Source organism: Thamnophis elegans, chromosome 15 (assembly GCF_009769535.1).
Source record: "Thamnophis elegans isolate rThaEle1 chromosome 15, rThaEle1.pri, whole genome shotgun sequence".
Classification (NCBI taxonomy): domain Eukaryota; kingdom Metazoa; phylum Chordata; class Lepidosauria; order Squamata; family Colubridae; genus Thamnophis; species Thamnophis elegans.
The window spans coordinates 43019069-43037133 of record NC_045555.1 but is presented as its reverse complement, the minus strand read 5'-3'; the positions used below and the strand labels follow the sequence as shown (position 1 = coordinate 43037133).

The window sequence follows — 18065 nt, the reverse complement described above, 5'->3', positions numbered from 1 at the left end:
AAATTGCTTATGTCTAGCGGTGATAAAAGATTTGAATGCTGTAGGATTAAACCCATCCAGATCGAATACATTCAAGCTAACATCTTACCATGCACACAAAAAGATGAAGACATTTGATATACATTCAAACCGTAATTATTTAAGTGCTCTAGTTTGGAAAGGAAATAAAACGGGCCACTCTACAACCCAATCAGAGTAATGGGTTATTTAGTATACGTCTTCTTTAGCTTTTTTTTAACCTCAGGCAGATTTTTCAAATTTCCAACAATGGTTAACTTTGAATTGAAAAAAAAAAAACAACCAATCTTTTTTAAAGCATGTTTTCACATGCAACCCTTTAATGTAAGGGATATGCATGCAACGTTCTCCCAAAAGTGTTCCCATCAGCTTAAGATCCCATCAGCTCCAGCTAGTAGTCCAAAGATAATATATGTGAGAACAGTGTAAGTCAGTGGTTCCCAAACTTGGCAACTTTTAAGACTTGTGAACTTCAACTCCCAGAATTCTCCAGCCAGCAGAGCTGGCTGGAGAATTCTGGGAGTTGAAGTCCACAAGTCTTAAAGTTGCCAAGTTTGGGAACCACTGCTGTAGGTGAAAATATATACAGAAACTTTTTCTTATCTTAATGCAAAGCCTGTAACATAGCGCTATATCCACAAAATCAAGAAGGATCCCAAACATGAAAAAGTTAACAGTCACATTCATAATGGAAAAACTCTTAAAAGCTGCAGGGAAGTTATTACCTTTAAACTTCAACGAAAAAAAAAAAAAGCAAAATCCCACCAATTCGAGGAAATTTGGCGTTTTTTAAAGCTGCTTATTATGAGTCACATAACTTTAGAGAAACATAAGCATTTTATTCAATATACTTTCATATATTTATTTTATTTATTTTTTTATTTATATATTTAAACAATTTATATGGCCGCCCATCTCACAAAAGTGACTTAATACACCCAACACAGTGACAAGAATGAAACTTTTAATCAGTTTTTAAGTGGAGTTTTAACACTAAGATAAAAGGGCTGTTAACACAATAACAAACGGACATCTGATTCATATGAGACATTAACCTGTACATGTCATTTTTCTTGTTGTGTGCATAGCATTTACACACAGAGCCACTGTTGCACAGCACAATAGTATCTGAAGAGGCTGAATCAGAATAAGGCTGCTTAAATAGATTTTTTTTTCTTTAAAGTGTGTGTGTGTGTGTGTGTGTGTGTGTGTGTGTGTGTATTTGTGTGTGTGTTCTATATGAAAACAGACTGAGAATTTTGAACTGGCAGAATAAAAGAGGCAGCTCTACTCAAGCACTGCAATTAAAGCCTCTGTTCAGTGCACAGTTCCACCCCTTCCATCTGCAAGCATGACACATCTGAACAGTTATTTTAAAAAAAGGTAAAACGAGGCACTTTGTGGCAACCACAGGCATCGTTAACATATTGCACGTTGCTAGAATTTAAACATGGAACTGTACACTGGCACCCTAAAACTTAACTCCTTTCCTTTCTTTCCTTCCCTTAAAGCTGAAAGAAATCGGTGCTGCATATAAACAACCTTTCAGTGCCACAGCAAAAGAAAAATATCCTTGGTGCTAATTTACACAACTGCCCTTTAACGATTGTGACAAAACTATTGGAAGTTTTAGACTACAGATGAGGAGGGATGGCCCAGGTCCTAACAGTAAACTCCTGTCAAAATGCCTTCAAGTAATAATTTTAGACATGTAAGTTACTGTACATCCGAGAATTTTAAGCACACAGTCCAGAAACTCAAGAAATTACCAAAGGAGAATTCATTTTCACGCCAATGATGACTACTGTTATAAATAAAAGTTTGAATTAGGACTCAAACCTTTCAGTCAGAGGAATTCTTGCCATGTTCTATGGGATGGTAGCTGAAATTAACTATAGGAGAGTATGCGTAATATATGTGTTATACATACATATATATATGTATATATAAATAATGACGTTTTCCTTTCCAATGACTATACCATAAAAACATAAGCAAGGCTTCTCAGAACTACTGACACATTCAAAATCCAAAACCCTTACTCAGACCTTCACACTCCAAAGGAAACACGACAGTGCAAAAAAGCCATTCAACAATTTCCAATCTGGAGCTCCCTGCCAAATAGCAGAACTGTACAAGACATTGAACACTGTCAACATCCAAAATATTCTTAAAGCACTACTCTTTTTTTTTTAAGGTAGCTTAATGTCGCCTGCAAAATTGTCAAATGAAAGCCATGTTCAACGCAATTCCCTGGAACTAAAGCCAGAGGTAATTCTGAAGTTGCCTCTTGCCAATCAAAATCTCCCATCTTCTGTACTGCAGAATTGGATCAATTTTTTGGAAGCCTAAACATTTAGCGTTGGGATTTTTTTTTAAAAAAAGTTTACATAATGGATGAAAGCTATGATTTTTGTGCAGCTACATGCAAGCTCTACTAAAAATCAGTATAAAATTATAGGCACAGAACTACACACAGGATTAGGAAAGATAACAAAATTCACCAATGAACGTTGAAGGAGCAAATTTGCTCTTTGTCCAGTATTCAGCCTGAGTTTTGCCTTGACTAGTTGCCACTACAATCTTGTTATTAATGCTAATGGACTGGCACAATGGATTTCAGATTTGTTTACTCAAGAAGGGATAATTAATAATGACTATGTTAACCAATAAGCAAGCAGGTTTTTTACACACACACACACAAAATCAAAATGGCAATTCCGTATGTTTCGAAAGACAAAGAGGAGGTGGGGAGTTCGTTGGGAGTTTTTTTTTTTAGACATAATATTGCTCTGACATTTATCATCCAAAGCTTGGGAATGGCAATTATAACACACAAGACAATTTTGTAAGCCCATCTCTGCTAGATAACCATCACATTGCTATGATTAAGTTATTATTGTAGCCCTCTGCAGGCAATTAGACTGCAACATGCAAACAGATGCACTCAAATTATCCCAAAGGTGAGGGTGCACAGGTAAGTATCACCCATAACATTCCCATGCCTACATCAGGAAGATTTGCAGGTGGTGTTGGGTTCACCTGGAGACACCTGCAACTCAAGGACTCCAGCCTTCCTTATCAAGTTTTCCAAACATTGAACAGTAAACTACATTCTTTGCAGCACTGGCAACTCCCTACCTATCTTAAGTGACTACAGGTGTATGTGAAATTTTGCAGAGCAGGTAGTGCAGGGATGTAGGGTGGAGCCTGTATGCACAACCCTTCACCCCCCTTTAACTGTCATGTATGCAACCTGAAAATCTAGTTTGTTTCATGTAAAACCATATATATTTTTTAATCCCTTCATTTATAGAGCTTTTACGATGCCATTGAAGGTTCATTCCTGTTCCCCTCCAGCTGCCTTTTCTAGCACCATTATGCTTAAAAAAATAATAATAAAATGCACAAACAAGCAGTGACAGCGGCAATTCCTCAAATGTCCAGGATTTATTACTGTAGCATGCGAAAGAGGTGCATGTAAGCTAGAAATGATACACAGTCCAGGGTCCAGCATAGAACATTCCTTTCTCAGCTTCTCCTTCTACACTCCTATCCATGGTACATGCATTTGAATGTAGTAAAACCCAGTAACTTCTCTGAGCCAACCGCAGACATATCTGTTGCCACAAAAGTGCAAAGAAAGGGGCAGGATGTGAACCTGTGTATTAGAAAGCTTTACAGGAACTTCAGTTGGTGACAGAACACAAAAGGAAGATTCCTACGTATACACATCAGATCTGTCTCCACTTTTATAAAACTGGAATCAAATGGGAAAAGTGCCATTTTTGTGTATTCCTAATTGAAATTTCAATGTCCTCTCGACACCAAAAGGTATATACATAACATAGCTACGTAACCTTTTTTTATTTTCTTTTTTTTTCAATGGGAGAACGTGTCAAGCCCAAAGGCTTAATAGGGCAAAAATGAGATTGGTCAGGTAAAGAACTGTTCCTAAAACAGGTAATTCTGACACAATGTCCTATTGCCATTTCAAAAGGTCCATAATTCAGTTTATTCAAGTTTTCTTCTTTGTGGTATTTTTTCCCCAAATTAAAAAAAAAAAAAAAATCAGACTTTCGTAATCTGCGTATGCTGATCTTCATCAAAAGGTTCGTTCTCTGGATCAGAGTCAGTGGTGTCAGAATACCTATAGTGATCAGGTTCATTATCACTAACATCCGGTGTTACTGAAGTCGAGCTGCTAGCTTCTGGATTTGATGGCTCTTCTACTGTTTTTGTGAAAAATAGCTTCACCTAGAAAAAACAGGAGAACAAATTAGTTTAGTTTGGTTTAGTTTAGTTTAGGTTTATTTGTATGCCGCCCTTCTCCAGGAGGGACTCAGGGCGGCAAACAACTCAGGGGGGAAAGGGAACATAAACAACAGTACACATAATTAAAATACATGAAAATCACACAGCCATACCAGTCGAGAGGGGAGGGGAACTCATCAACCCCAGGCCTGCCGGCACAGCCAGGTTTTGACGGCTTTCCGGAAGGCCTGGAGAGAGGTGAGGGTCCGGATCTCCGCGGGGAGTTCATTCCAAAGGGCTGGAGCTGCTACAGAGAAGGCCCTCCCCCGGGTAGTAGCCAGATGGCATTGGCTGGTGGACGGAACCCGGAGGAGGCCGACCCTGTGCGATCTAACGGGTCTATGGGAGGTAATTGGCAGCAGGCGGTCTCTCAAGTACCCAGGTCCAATACCATGAAGGGCTTTATAAGTTACGACTAGCACTTTGAAGGGTATCCGGAGACCGATCGGTAGCCAGTGCAGCTCGCGGAGGATAGGTGTAACGTGGGTGTACCGAGGTGCACCCACAATCGCTCGCGCGGCTACATTCTGGACGAGTTGAAGTCTCCGAATACTCTTCAAAGGCTGCCCCATGTAGAGCGCATCGCAGTAGTCCAGTCTTGAGGTCACGAGGGCGTGAGTGACTGTTGCGAGTGCCTCCCGGTTCAGGTAGGGGCGCAACTGGTATAGATGTGCTTAAAAGAGCTACTGTCTGGCCCATAAAAAGCAAATGAAATATTTGATGCAATGCAAATATATATTTAATTAAGTACAAACTAAAATATCCACTCTAATATTTCACAAAAAAAACAATGGAAACCGGGAAAGTAGCATCAATTATGACAAAGACTGTATTGATTTAAACATTCCCATTAATTTTGAGGTGCACATTTATTTTCTGTGCACTTTGTAGCGCATAAGTTTGGACAAAACAGATCTGCATTTGGCCAATTGAAGCTCCAAAACAACTTCCTTGTTCTGGGCTTCAGTCGAGTCAAATCTGGAGACATCTTACAAAGTGTGTACAGTAATACTGATGCAACTTTTCCCCTCTTCCTCTTGATTCTGACCACTATTTGAATCAATGGGCCTGAAGGCTCACTGGGATTTTTTTTTACAGCAAACAAGGGAACAGCATAATATCCCTTCATGACACAAATGTGTGCTTGTGAATTCCAAATTAAAATTAAGAAAGCTCATTTCTTTCCAAAACTTTATTGAACAAAATTCAATTAAGATTGGTTTATGCCAAAATAAGCAGGATGGAGTTTCCAGCATAGATCATATATATTTATATATTAAGTGTGGGAGACCACACTCAACTATTGGCTCAAGCTAAGCATGAGGGATGATTTTCAGTCCACATGGAAAAGGGCAGTGGCAACTAAAATCTCATCCTTGGGCTTCTCTTCAGATCTACTCAGCATGGGATATGATTAGGCTGAAGCCTTCATTAAACTACAAAGTAGCAATTGGATCTAGCTTAAGGTGACCAGACATCCCGATTTTGGCGGGACAGTCACGATTTCTAACAATTTGTCCCGTGTCCTGCGGCGTTTTAAAAAAGTCCTGATTTTGGCTTCATGTTGAAAGTGCAGTGGATTTGCTTAAGAAATCCTAACTGGGGCAAGACAAAAGACACTCTGTCTAAACCCTCTCTATGTCTCAGTACTTTCATTGAAGATATTAAAACGTTAAAGCAAGAAAACGGACCCCCCCCCTGCCCCTTTTATCTCCTTTTATAAGAAAAGATGACCCAGTACCATAGAGCTCCAGGAAATACTTTGGCTAGAGAAGTAGCGACTGTTCCTTCCTGGATTTCCCAGAGAGGAGGGGCATGGAGGTTAGAGGTCGGCTCGTGTGGGAAAAATGGTGGCAAGGTTTCTTTGAAAAATATTTCCCTGGGACTAATTTCACCATTTTAATTTGCTCAGTTCTTTGTATTAACATCTACATCATTCTGGATTGACTTGGAGTGCCTGCCTGCTGGTAAGTGAGCCAGGTTTTTTTCTTTTATTTTTTTAATATATTTTAAAATAATATTTTATTTATTGTGCATAGGATTTTTTAAAAGTTTTATTCTGTGTGGATTCTTTTTTCAAATTGTCTTAGATTATTTAAAAAAAGATTCTATCCAAAATAAATGGAAATAAACCATTTTAAAAAATTCTATGCACAATACTTTGAAATAGCCTTAGTTTTCAAAGAGTTCATTTACTGACCAAAGTTACAATGGCATTGAAAATAGTGACTGATGACCATTTTTCACACTTAGCGACCGTTGCAGCATCCTCATGGTCACGCGATCAAAATTTTGATGTTTGGCAACTGATTCATATTTATGATGGTTTCAGTGTCCTGGGGTCCTTTTGACAAAGTCAAATGGAGAAACCAGATTCACTTATGTTACTAACTTATCAGCTGCAGTTATTCACTTAAGATCTGTGGCAAGAAAGGTGGTATAATGGGTTTAGTGACCAAAGTTACAATGGCATTGAAAAAAGTGACTGATGACCATTTTTCACACTTAGCGACCATTTTTCAGACTTAGCGACCGTTGCAGCACCCTCATGGTTACGTGATCAAAATTTTGATGTTTGGCAACAGTTACAATTTATATTTGTAAAATATTACAATACTATTTTTGCGCTGTATGAAAATTTTTGTTGCTCCGTATAAAATTTTTTATCAAGCCCCCCCCCCCCCCTCCACAGCTCAAAGGTGTCCCTCTTTACCAATCTGAAAACCTGGTCACCTTAATCTAGCTAGGTCCCCAGCCTTTATGGCAGGTGAATCCCAACAACTAATTTGCCTTTCCTATGGCATATTTAACTAATCTCAAATTGCCTGACTACCTGATCGCACAATGTCATGACCTCCAATTGTCCTTGAAGGTTGATAGAGGAAGATCTCTTACCCAGAGAGATAATGCATTTGTGACTCTGGCCACACAGAAACAACAGAGCATGGTTATCTCCTGGTGCCTGCATTATAGAGGCATTTGTATTAGACTCTCTTGCTGTTTTTGTATAAATACCCAGGGCAGACAGAACAATTCTATACCTCTCTGCTGCTCTCAGATACTGCTACAACATATAAGATTGCCAGATTCTCCACAGGAGCACTTAAAATTCATCAGATCATAACTTGTGCCATAAACTTAATGAGTATCTAGCCTGTCATTCCAGAATGTTCTGTATTGTGATAGACTTAGTTTGCCATTTAGTAATCTTTATGCTCCTGTATACCCATCTAATAATCTCATCTCTCCTTTTAGATCTGTTTAATATATAACTTTGTTTTAGATTTTTAGATTTTCCTTATTATTTGCTAGTCTTGAATGTGCTTTCTATGTTTTAATTGACATTATTTTTATGCTAGTCTTTGACCACAATAAAGATTTGATATACTAACATTTAAAAATCCATTTATTTTAATGTTAAAAGTAAACTTATTTATTTTTCTTTATTTATTTACATAAAGACATTGTTTATTATTAAAAATGTAGATACTGCAGAATATCTAATACACCTACTAGTAAAGTAATTTGCAGCCCTTCATTTTTGTAGTAAATCTAAAGTCAAGAAACGAACTACAATATCTAGGTTAACTTGGACTTTTTATTTCTTTGCTTGTTCATTTTTATACCACTTTGACTTTTATAGAATGAAAAACCTGCACACCTGTGTAGCATTCTGGTAGATCTTAATTAGATTTAGATTTAGAAGGTTTATTTATATGCCGCCCTTTTCCCTGGGGGGACTCAGGGCGGCTCACAGTCCAAAAAGGGAAAGGGGGAAAACAGACTTTTTACATATAAGACAATACATAATTAAAACACAACATTCATACCATTCAGGCGGGTTACAATCTTAGCCCCAGGCCTGACGGGATAGCCGATTCTGAGGGCTGTGCGGAAGGTCTGGAGGGTGGTGAGGGTACGAATCTCCACGGGGAGATTGTTCCATAGGGTCGGAGCTACCACCGTTTAATCCCTAAACATTTGTCAGTTAAGGTTATAAATGGGTTATTTTCCTTTATTTGAATTATCATTTGTAAAGTCAACCGATAGCTCTATTCTACCATCTCCCAGAGTTTACAAAACTATTTTCCCCTCCACCCTCATACCACTGCCTACAACTAGATGCACCTGGCACCTACCAGTTCCTAAATTCCAGTCTGAAAGAACACTGAAAGCCAAGTACGGAAGAAAGTTTTGATTTCTCAGATGGCCACTTGAAGAAGTGATGCTACAGGTAAACAACCAGTCAGCCCCCACTGTGACCTGTGATTCACATACATGAGTAAGTAGTAAACAATTTGAAAGGAGAAGAGTGGTGACATAAAGCAACAAAAGAAAGAAAGGCGCTTTCAAAGTCCAGCCTAGATGGCCAACTAGTAGAATTCTGCTAGTGGAACTACTTCAGAAGATTGATGACTCTTGTGGAGTGAATATGAATCAGAAAGGAACATGGTAAAGCTTGTAGCTAAGCTTCATTGTCACCACTATTCATTTAAAAAAACAAACCACAGTGAACATAGTTCTTCTTGCAGGTACACAATGCTGGATCCCAGGATGAAGATGGATATCTTCATATTGCCAGTCAAGACATAACATCCTCTAGCAGCAGCGCCAATGCGTTCACTCAGACACTGAACTTAAAAGTCACTGGCAAGAATTGTTACCAAATAAACCACATTTTCAACATAGTGTAGGATTGAGTTTGTGACCTTGTTTACTATCAAACTTCCATGGAAATGTCCTAGCCTTAACCAGGAAATCCTCTTATTTATGCATGCCTTACCAGATTTGGTATGCCTCTCAAACTTTTGAGGGGTTTTTAATGCATCAGTATTAGCAGTTTGATTCAGAATGTTCAGAACATTTTTGGGGAGGATCCATGTGTTGAAGGAATTGTCTGAAATTATCCATCACTGGATAATTCTTTGATGCTGGGCAGAATAGCTCTAGAATTTGCCCACCTTAAAACCTGATGATAGACCACAACTGATGAATGAAAAGAACAATTGTGACAAACCTGTTTAGTGAATGCCTGGCAGTGTCTACTGCACAAGCTTCACCATGACAGAAAAGTAGAGTTTATAGCAATAGCAATAGCAACAGCAGTTAGACTTATATACCGCTTCATAGGGCTTTCAGCCCTCTCTAAGCGGTTTACAGAGTCAGCATATCGCCCCCAACAACAATCCGGGTCCTCATTTTACCCACCTCGGAAGGATGGAAGGCTGAGTCAACCCTGAGCCGGTGAGATTTGAACAGCCGAACTGCAGAACTGCAGTCAGCTGAAGTAGCCTGCAGTGCTGCATTTAACCACTGCGCCACCTCGGCTCTTTATGCCCAATCCAAGAAGGAAAAATCTGTTCCCACAGCATTAGAACTTGGGAAACAGCGGGCATAGCGTGCTGATGCACAACTCAAGATGTCTGCTGAGAAAAATTAGGAAAGGATAAATAATGCTGTCAGGAAGCAGAAAAAATACCAGCTCAATAATAAGCGTACTTATTACTCCAGCAGTCTAAAAGAAGAGGTTCAGTTGAAGCTAAACCTAGTTGCGTGTTATGTGGGGAGATGGGATTCTCACAAAATAATCATGTAAGCTCTAGAAAGTTTTGAACAGGCCTCTGGGCAGGCACATAAGCCATGTGCGAATCACAGAGTCCACAATGTATAACATAAATCGCACACAGTTTACGTTACATTTACTTGATTGCTTTGAAAATACTTACTCTAAAGTTTGGAGAAAAATATCGATTTGCTTTGTCCTTATTTGCCTTGTCCAAATCATTTTTTGTTAGTGTAAGGATTAAATATTCCTTGTCATTATCTGAACGCTCTGTACTCAAAATGCCATCAAGTTCCTGATCTCCAAGAAGACTTCCATTTTCTACTTTGTCAGAGTTTTCTTCCAGTCCTGGTATGAAGAATGTGTTGACCCAGAAATGAAACATTTTGTCCTAAAGGTTAAAAAAGGAACGTTTTAACATAATATAGCACAATAACCACCTATTTACAGTCTTGCATTTAACACTATAAACATAAGCATAAGCATAAGCATAACCATCTACAAAGCTTTACAATGAGGAGAGATCTGCTTCCCATTCTGTTTCCATGTTGGCAAACAGTTACTCTCTACTTATAATACACCCGGATTCTATTGGACTTGAATATTTTGATTTTGTTCCTTCAGTAACTGGGTCAAATAAAAGGTTTTCCTCTTTCATGATTCGACAGCTTGAAATCGATTAGGGTTGGACGGAAGGTGCCTTCGAATTGACACCAAACCAAAGTACTTATGCACAGCATTTCCTGAGAGGAGAGAAATTGTTCTGTAATTGGCATTTCAGAATCAGCATGGTTTCAAATAGGATCATAATATTCCCCCAATGCAATCCTGGATTAAAAGGTGAATTACAAATTAGAATGAATACATTCACAGACTTTATATCCTGACCCTGCTAACTTGGGACTAATTGTGTTCATGTGTGACAAGAAACATAACAGCAAGCTAAGCAAAGTTACGCAAGACTGAAACGCCCAAATTTGATTTAAAACGGACCTGGACAATGAACTCTTCTCTTACCAAAACTCCAAGGGGGAAAATGTTTGATTTATGCTAAACCTAATTATACAGTCAAGAATATACCTGGGTGCAACTTGATGATTATACAATGAGGTTTAAATCAATCCTCAGTTTCCCATCTAATTTCCTTAAAGTTTCCGGATAGCAGGTTATGCCATGAGCTATAAACTGTGGAACTAATGGTAGATAATACTGATGTGGCAGGAAAAGATACATACACTGGATTTGTTTGTGCTCTCCGAACTTGGTTGACTTTACTTGCAGAGGTTAGTGACCATTTGAAGTGACAACAGAATTGAAAAAAGTTACTTATGTTTTCCACGCTTTTGACTTTTGCAGCGTCCTCATGGTCACATGATCAAAATTCAGACACTTGGTAACCGATTCATATTTATGATGTTCCCAATATACCAGAGACATGTGATGATCACCTTTTGCCATCTTCTGACAAGCAAAGTCAATGGGGAAGCCAGATTCACCTAACAACTGGACTACTAATTTAGCAACTGCAATGATTCACTTATCAACTGTGACAAGAAAGGTTGCAAAATGGGATAACATTCACTTAACAAATATCTCACTTAGCAACAAACATGTTAGGCCTCATTGTGGTTGTAAGTCTAGGGCTACCTGTATCATCAGTGTGAGGATTACTTTTTTCTCCCACTCATATTAAAACATGAGCTAGGAGGTGTGATACTTGTCTGTTATAAAAAGTAGGCATTAAGTGAATATTTATAATCTTTGAACTTTACAAACTTTACGGACTCCAGGAACAATTCTAATAGGTAAGAATTGTAATAACACTTTAAGTAAAAGAAAAATAAAACTAATATAAAGATTGTCTGTCCCTCCTTCACTCCTGCTGGAAATCAAAGGTTACTGACAACTTACTCTGAGTGCAGTAAAAACATTTAAAATATGTATGGTAGCGTATAAAACCCCTAATTAAGTTAAAAATTAATTGATTAAAGATTATGCTAAGCTAATTTTTCAAAATGCAGCCAGTTCAATTTTGTAAAGCAAATGATAACTTTAAAATGTGTATAGGTAGTCCTTGACTTACTACATTGATTTAGAGATTCTTCAAAGTTATAATAGAATTGAAAAAAGAGACCTATGATCATTTTTCACATTTACGACTACTGCAGCATCCCCAGGGTCACATGATTGAAAACCAGATGTTTGGCAACTGACTCATATTTACGATAGTGACAGTGTTCCGGGGTCATGTAATCCCCTTTTGTGACTTTCTCACAAGCAAAATCAATAGCAAAACCAAATTATCTCTATTAATGTGTTACTAATTTAACAGCAATGATTCACTTAACAACTATCTCACTTAGCAACGTAAGTTTTGGGCTCAACTGTGCTTGTAGGTCGAAGATAACTGTATGCCTTTTGCAGTACTTTTCGATTTAGCAAACAGCCAAAAACCCTAATATTTCTAAACATGATATTGATAATAACTGATTCAAGGCATTCCAGAGTGGCACACACCATCTATCATTGTACTGAAATACATTTCAAGAAGTAGCATAAAGCAAAAGGACAATATTGAACTATTAAAATATCTCTAAAATTGATTGAAAATTTAATATTTAGTAACTAAGGTCTGCACTGCTCATCCACCAAGACAGCAGTCTTTTATTATGATCTAGTTTTGAGTACACAAGTATTAAATTTTCTACAATCCTCTCTATCAGGCCTGGCCTTAGACCCAAATCTCCTATAAGTCCAGGTTGACGTTTGCCAAGTCAAATGCAATTGTCTAATAAATGTCAATTTATTAGCAATTTAAGGTATATTTTTGCTGAGAAAAAGGGCGGCATACAAATAAATAAACAGAGAAACAGAGAGAAATGTTATTCAGCCATGCCCATATGTGCACCAGCAAAGAATGAGAATATTTAATTGTTCAAGCCTGCCCAGAAACTGCAAATTATCTCCAGACCTTTATACATGTGTATAACTATATAACACTATATCTATCTATCATCTATCTATCTATCTATCTATCTATCTATCTATCTATCTATCTATCTATCTATCATCTTCTATCTATCTATCTATCTATCTATCTATCTATCTATCTATCTATCTATCTATCTATCTATCTTATGGTTTACTAGATTTTAATTGATGAGAGGGATTAAATGCAAAAACTGAAGCATGCTAGCTGGGGAATTGTGACAGCTGAAATCCACAATCTTAAAGTTGCCAAAGTTGAGAAACATTGGTGTAGAAGGGATTAATAACAAATACTAATGTTTATTGAGGAAGGAATATGCATGCCCTATTATGTTATGTATTATTATCTTTGATAGATTTATGTTTTTGCTATTTACAATTTTTCAACTCTACATTCTCCAAATAATTTATATTTTTAGTTAGAAAACACATTTACAATTTCCCACTACTTCTTATCCCTATCAATTCCTATATTTGCTTGATTTGAAATAATTTTTCTCTAATTGCTATTTTTCAAGTCAAGGGAGTTATTTAATATTTTAAGTTGCATATTATTAAATGAAAGACATACTGTGCAAAATACCTATTCCTTAATTAGTAATAAATCCATATGAAGGCCAACACCAGCTAAAGAACTGACAGCTGAGATTTGACATTGTTGTGAACAAATAATAATAATAATAGCACCAAATGAAGAATAGACAAGAGGCATGACAAGGATAAATATTAGATCACCAGTACATTAAAAAATAATAGCAGGCCAAACAAAGAACAAGATCTGGTAGTGGCTAAGAGCAGGAAAGTTGAAGAAAGAGACAGAGGGGTTAATTCTGACTTCACAAGAGCAAATGCATACCAAGCCAGAGTTAAGAAGACAACTATAGCTAGCAAATGCCACCTCTGCAAAAAAGCTGAAGAAATAGAGGGTCAACCTACTTAGCTGCCTCAAGAAGATGACACAGTCTGACTATAAACAATGGCATGGCAATGTAGCAACAATGGAAGATCTGCAAGAAATACCATTTGCTTGCAAGAAGCAACTAACTGGACCCTCAAATAGACGAAGTGATAGAAAATGAAGAAGCTAAACTGCTCTGGGATTTTACAGTTCAAACAGACAAGCACCTGCCACACAACAGCCCAGATTGTCAATAAGAACATGAAAGTCTATCTGGAGAGTGGATGTGGCAGTAGCCCGAGAAAGAACTGAAGAGAAATAACTGGAGAAAATCACAAAATACAAAGACCTGAAAATAGAAGTAGAATTATTGTGTCAAAAAACAACAACACACAGATAGTATTCAACAACAATAGAGGTCTTGGAAGCAATCACTTGACCACCACTGGCATTGACAAATTACCACCAGTCATTTACAAAAGGCAGCTTTACTTTCAACCACTTATATCCCGAGATGACATCTTCGACAGCATCAAACAGCATCTGTCTATCCCAGGTCTTTGGGAAGGACTCAATAGGTGGATAAAAATGACAAATCCAATTTAAACTTGTCTGACTGCGCGATGAACCATGATGATTTATTATATATTATAATTCCTTATTTCTTTATGAGTGCCACACCCCAAAATCTTGTCAGAACTTAATAAATTCTGCATTGTGACATCCTAGGTTCTTAAGAAGAATATGAACGAAGGTCAACATGAATAAAAGAACTGCCAGCAGTTATTCCCTGTTGAATATATTCCATATATTATATAAATTTATATGCCACTTAATTCCCAGTGACTGAGGATAGTTTACAATTGTTAAAATTTTTAGAACAAAGCTATCCAGGGTGAACACCAGTGTCACTGCCACGCATCCTGCACGTCCCAGGGGACACCTGGGCTCTGTTGAAGAGGCTGCCCAACCCAGGAATATTAATAAAGTGAGCAAGCCTCAGTGGAAGTAAAAGATGATCTTTTTTTATTTTGTTTTGAGAAATTCGATCAAGAGAGAAAGAAGAACATGTCCAGTCCCAAGGAAGACTGAGTCTAAAAGCTAGGAGGAGCTATCAGAGGAGGCGGGACATTGAAGTTTGCAGACTCAGTCCAATTGGATAACAGATGGAGTTACCTCCACTAGACCAATAAGATCCCACAGATTAGGCCTCCTCCGAATTCCATCAGCCGCCCAGTGCCGACTGGCGACTACCGGGAGGAGGGCCTTCTCTGTGGCTGCTCCGACCCTGTGGAACGAACTCCCCGTGGAGATTCGAACCCTCACCACCCTCCAGGCCTTCCGCACAGCCCTTAAAACCTGGCTGTTCCAACAGGCTTGGGGCTAAAGACTTCCAGCCCCACTCCGAATGGTATGATTGTTGTGTTTTTAGTAGTGTATGGTCTTTGTGTTCTGTAATTTGTTTGTTTTCCCCCTCCCTTGAATTGTGAGCCGCCCTGAGTCCCCTCAGGGAAAAGGGCGGCATACAAATAAAGCAAATTCAAATTCAAACCCATTCCTGGGTGCTATCTCCACCAACAATGGAGAATAGCCCAATTATAATCCAATGGCAGAATTTGACTGGCAAATTAGGAGAGCCAATAAATACAAAGGAGAGCAATGAAACAGAAGATGCTAGAGAAACGAGATAGAACAGTTCTCTCTATATGCATCTTTATATTTCCTGGGTCAAAATGAAAAGATACTTTAAAATGTTCCGAGATGAAAGGGGACCTATATATAAATATTAATGGAGCAGAGGTGGGGTTCGGCCTGGTTCGGGTGAACCAGTAGTGTTGGCGGCAGGAAAAACCACCCACCTGCCCGGACACATCTGCGAATGCGCAGAGCATCGCGTGCACATGAACGAACTGGTAGTAAAAAAAAATGGAAACCCACCACTGTAATCGAGTCATTTCTACTGAAAAGGTTAGCAAAAGCAGTCACTGTTTTACTAACAATTCTACGAAAGCATCTCACCTGTGTAGACACACATTTAAAAGTCCTAAAGCAGCAACTGTTGGAGTAGATGCTTTGAGGACCAATCCAGATGCCACATTGGAAAGTAGCTTGGTGAATTATTTACAAACTCGTAGTCCGCTTTCTTTATTTAAGACCCATTCTACTGACCTCTTTATGCATAAATGGGACTTACGAACAACCAATTTATATACTGCTGTTATATAAACTTTGATGACTGAACATTTGCAGAACCACTGCAATAGTTGGACACTTATACAGGAGCAATATTTTCTCCCAAATTCATCTAATTATACAACAGCAATCCTTTTAGATTTTGTAAATAAGCTAAAACGTTGCAGCAGTTGTTTATTCTAACAGAATGTTGGAAAACGTCACATGCTGCAAATTAAAAGTTGTAAAATGGAAATTTTATGAAATATAAAACAGAAAGAGTTCTTCTTTAGTGGCTTTCCAAAACATTTCAAACAATAGAAAGTGGATAAATATTACACATATGCTTTTGTTTTTCACCTAAACTCAGCAGCATTGATAGTAAAAGCATGAACCTCTCAGATTTGTTGAAATTCAAGGGAAATGCCTGAAATAAACGAAGAGAAGGTGAATAAATTTAGCACTTAGACTTAAAAGCCAAACACGCATCAAGTTTTTTTTAAAAACAAACCTTTTTCAACATCTTGTTTTGCTTATGGAAGAATTCCACCTTGATATCACCACATACTGGCAATGGCTGAGGGAATTCAAAGTACATGTATTTGTCTTCACGTTTTGTAGGTCCTGAAGAGGAGGTGAATATCTTTACCTTGAGCTGGTAGACCACAAAGTGAGGATCTGGGCAATAAAACAATTTTACACAATGAGGTTACAGAACCATCTCAGTTCTAAAAGAATTGTAACAGTAAAACAAAGCACACAGATACACACAAAAAACAATTTTAAAAAGACTTTGGACAAAACTATCTAGCATTGCTTACATGATGCTATAGTTATACCAACCCTATATTAATAACCTGGGAAAACTCCAAAACTGCTCCTGTTGCTTCCATATCAGCTCAGCACAAAAAAATGTTGATGCGAGATTTACCTTCTATAGGAAGATAATATACTCATCCCTCTGGAATGACCTCCCCATGGAGATCCGGACCCTTACTACCCTCCCGGCCTTCCGCAAAGCCACCAAGTCCTGGCTGCTCCAGCAGGCCGGGGGGGCTTGTGAAACATCCAGCCCCATGGAAATTGTGGATGTTGCGTCTTTTTTTAAAGTGTTGTCTTTGTCTATTTATCCTCCTTCCCCTGTCTGTTGTGAGCCGCCCGGAGTCCTCCGGGAGTGGGCGGCATACAAGACAAATAAATAAATAAATAAATAAATACAAGCAGTCTTATAATGCAGCCTGCCCATTAGGGTTGGAAGTCATGGCAAATGTTAAATGAACTGCTTCATGTAACAACCAAATATCCCTGCTTTTCAAAGTGCTAGTCATTAAGTGGAGCTCAGGGGTGGGGGAGTGCACATGCGAGCCTGCCACACAGCTGACTATCTTGCCAGCAAAAAAAGCAACGAGAAAGGAAAATGCTTGGTGCATTCTGTCGTTGCCCTTCCCCCTGCCTTTCTGGGACAAAAAAGGACCCATATTCCGAAGCTATGCAGAGCCTTCTGCGCCAATCAGATGGCTGGTTCTTTCTAAGCTGTGTGGAAACCAGACTTTGTATGTTAAGGCAGCAGCTTCGAGCTTCTCAAAGCCTTTAACCTCCTCACACTCACAGAAAGCCACGTTTCTTCAATAAAGAAATGTCGTATTTTGAGAACTACCTATAGAGAGCAAATGACCGGCATCAATCTGCAGTATCCGAGTATATGTCAAACCAATGACAGAAAAGCAACACTGACAGATTTAATATAATTTTAGAACTGCAGATGAGCAAGTGTTTTATCATGTTTTATAGTTGTCTTATACTTATCACTTGTAAATTGACCGTAGCTCTAAATTATTATACCATCGTATAATGTCAAAGGCTTGTGACCAGGATATATAATTGTGGGGAATGTCATTTTAATGACCTCACCTGATAGAAAGTATCGGAAGTTTTCACCCATGAAACTTGATCGGCAATTTAAGAAGCAAAACTAAATCACACGTAACTTCATTTGAAAGTTAGTTTAGTTTAACTAAACGAAATTTACTCAGGAAAAAAGTATAGGTAATCCTCGACTTACGATCACCATTGAGCCCAAAATTTCTATTGCTAAGTGAGACATTTGTTAAG

The 18065-nt window shown here is 38.2% G+C and overlaps 1 protein-coding gene across 1 annotated transcript in view; it reads right to left on the bottom strand.

Moving 5' to 3' along the window:
• Positions 1 to 1208: 1208 nt before the first annotated feature.
• Positions 1209 to 18065, bottom strand: part of PTEN (phosphatase and tensin homolog) — a 65368-nt gene continuing 48511 nt past the window's right edge. Inside the window, exons 7-9 of the mRNA XM_032231591.1 lie at positions 16465 to 16631; positions 10059 to 10286; positions 1209 to 4275 (exon numbers count right to left, since the gene is read on the bottom strand). Coding sequence (XP_032087482.1) covers positions 4090 to 4275; positions 10059 to 10286; positions 16465 to 16631 — 581 coding nt within the window. The 3' untranslated portion in view covers positions 1209 to 4089. The remainder of the gene's footprint in view (positions 4276 to 10058; positions 10287 to 16464; positions 16632 to 18065) is intronic.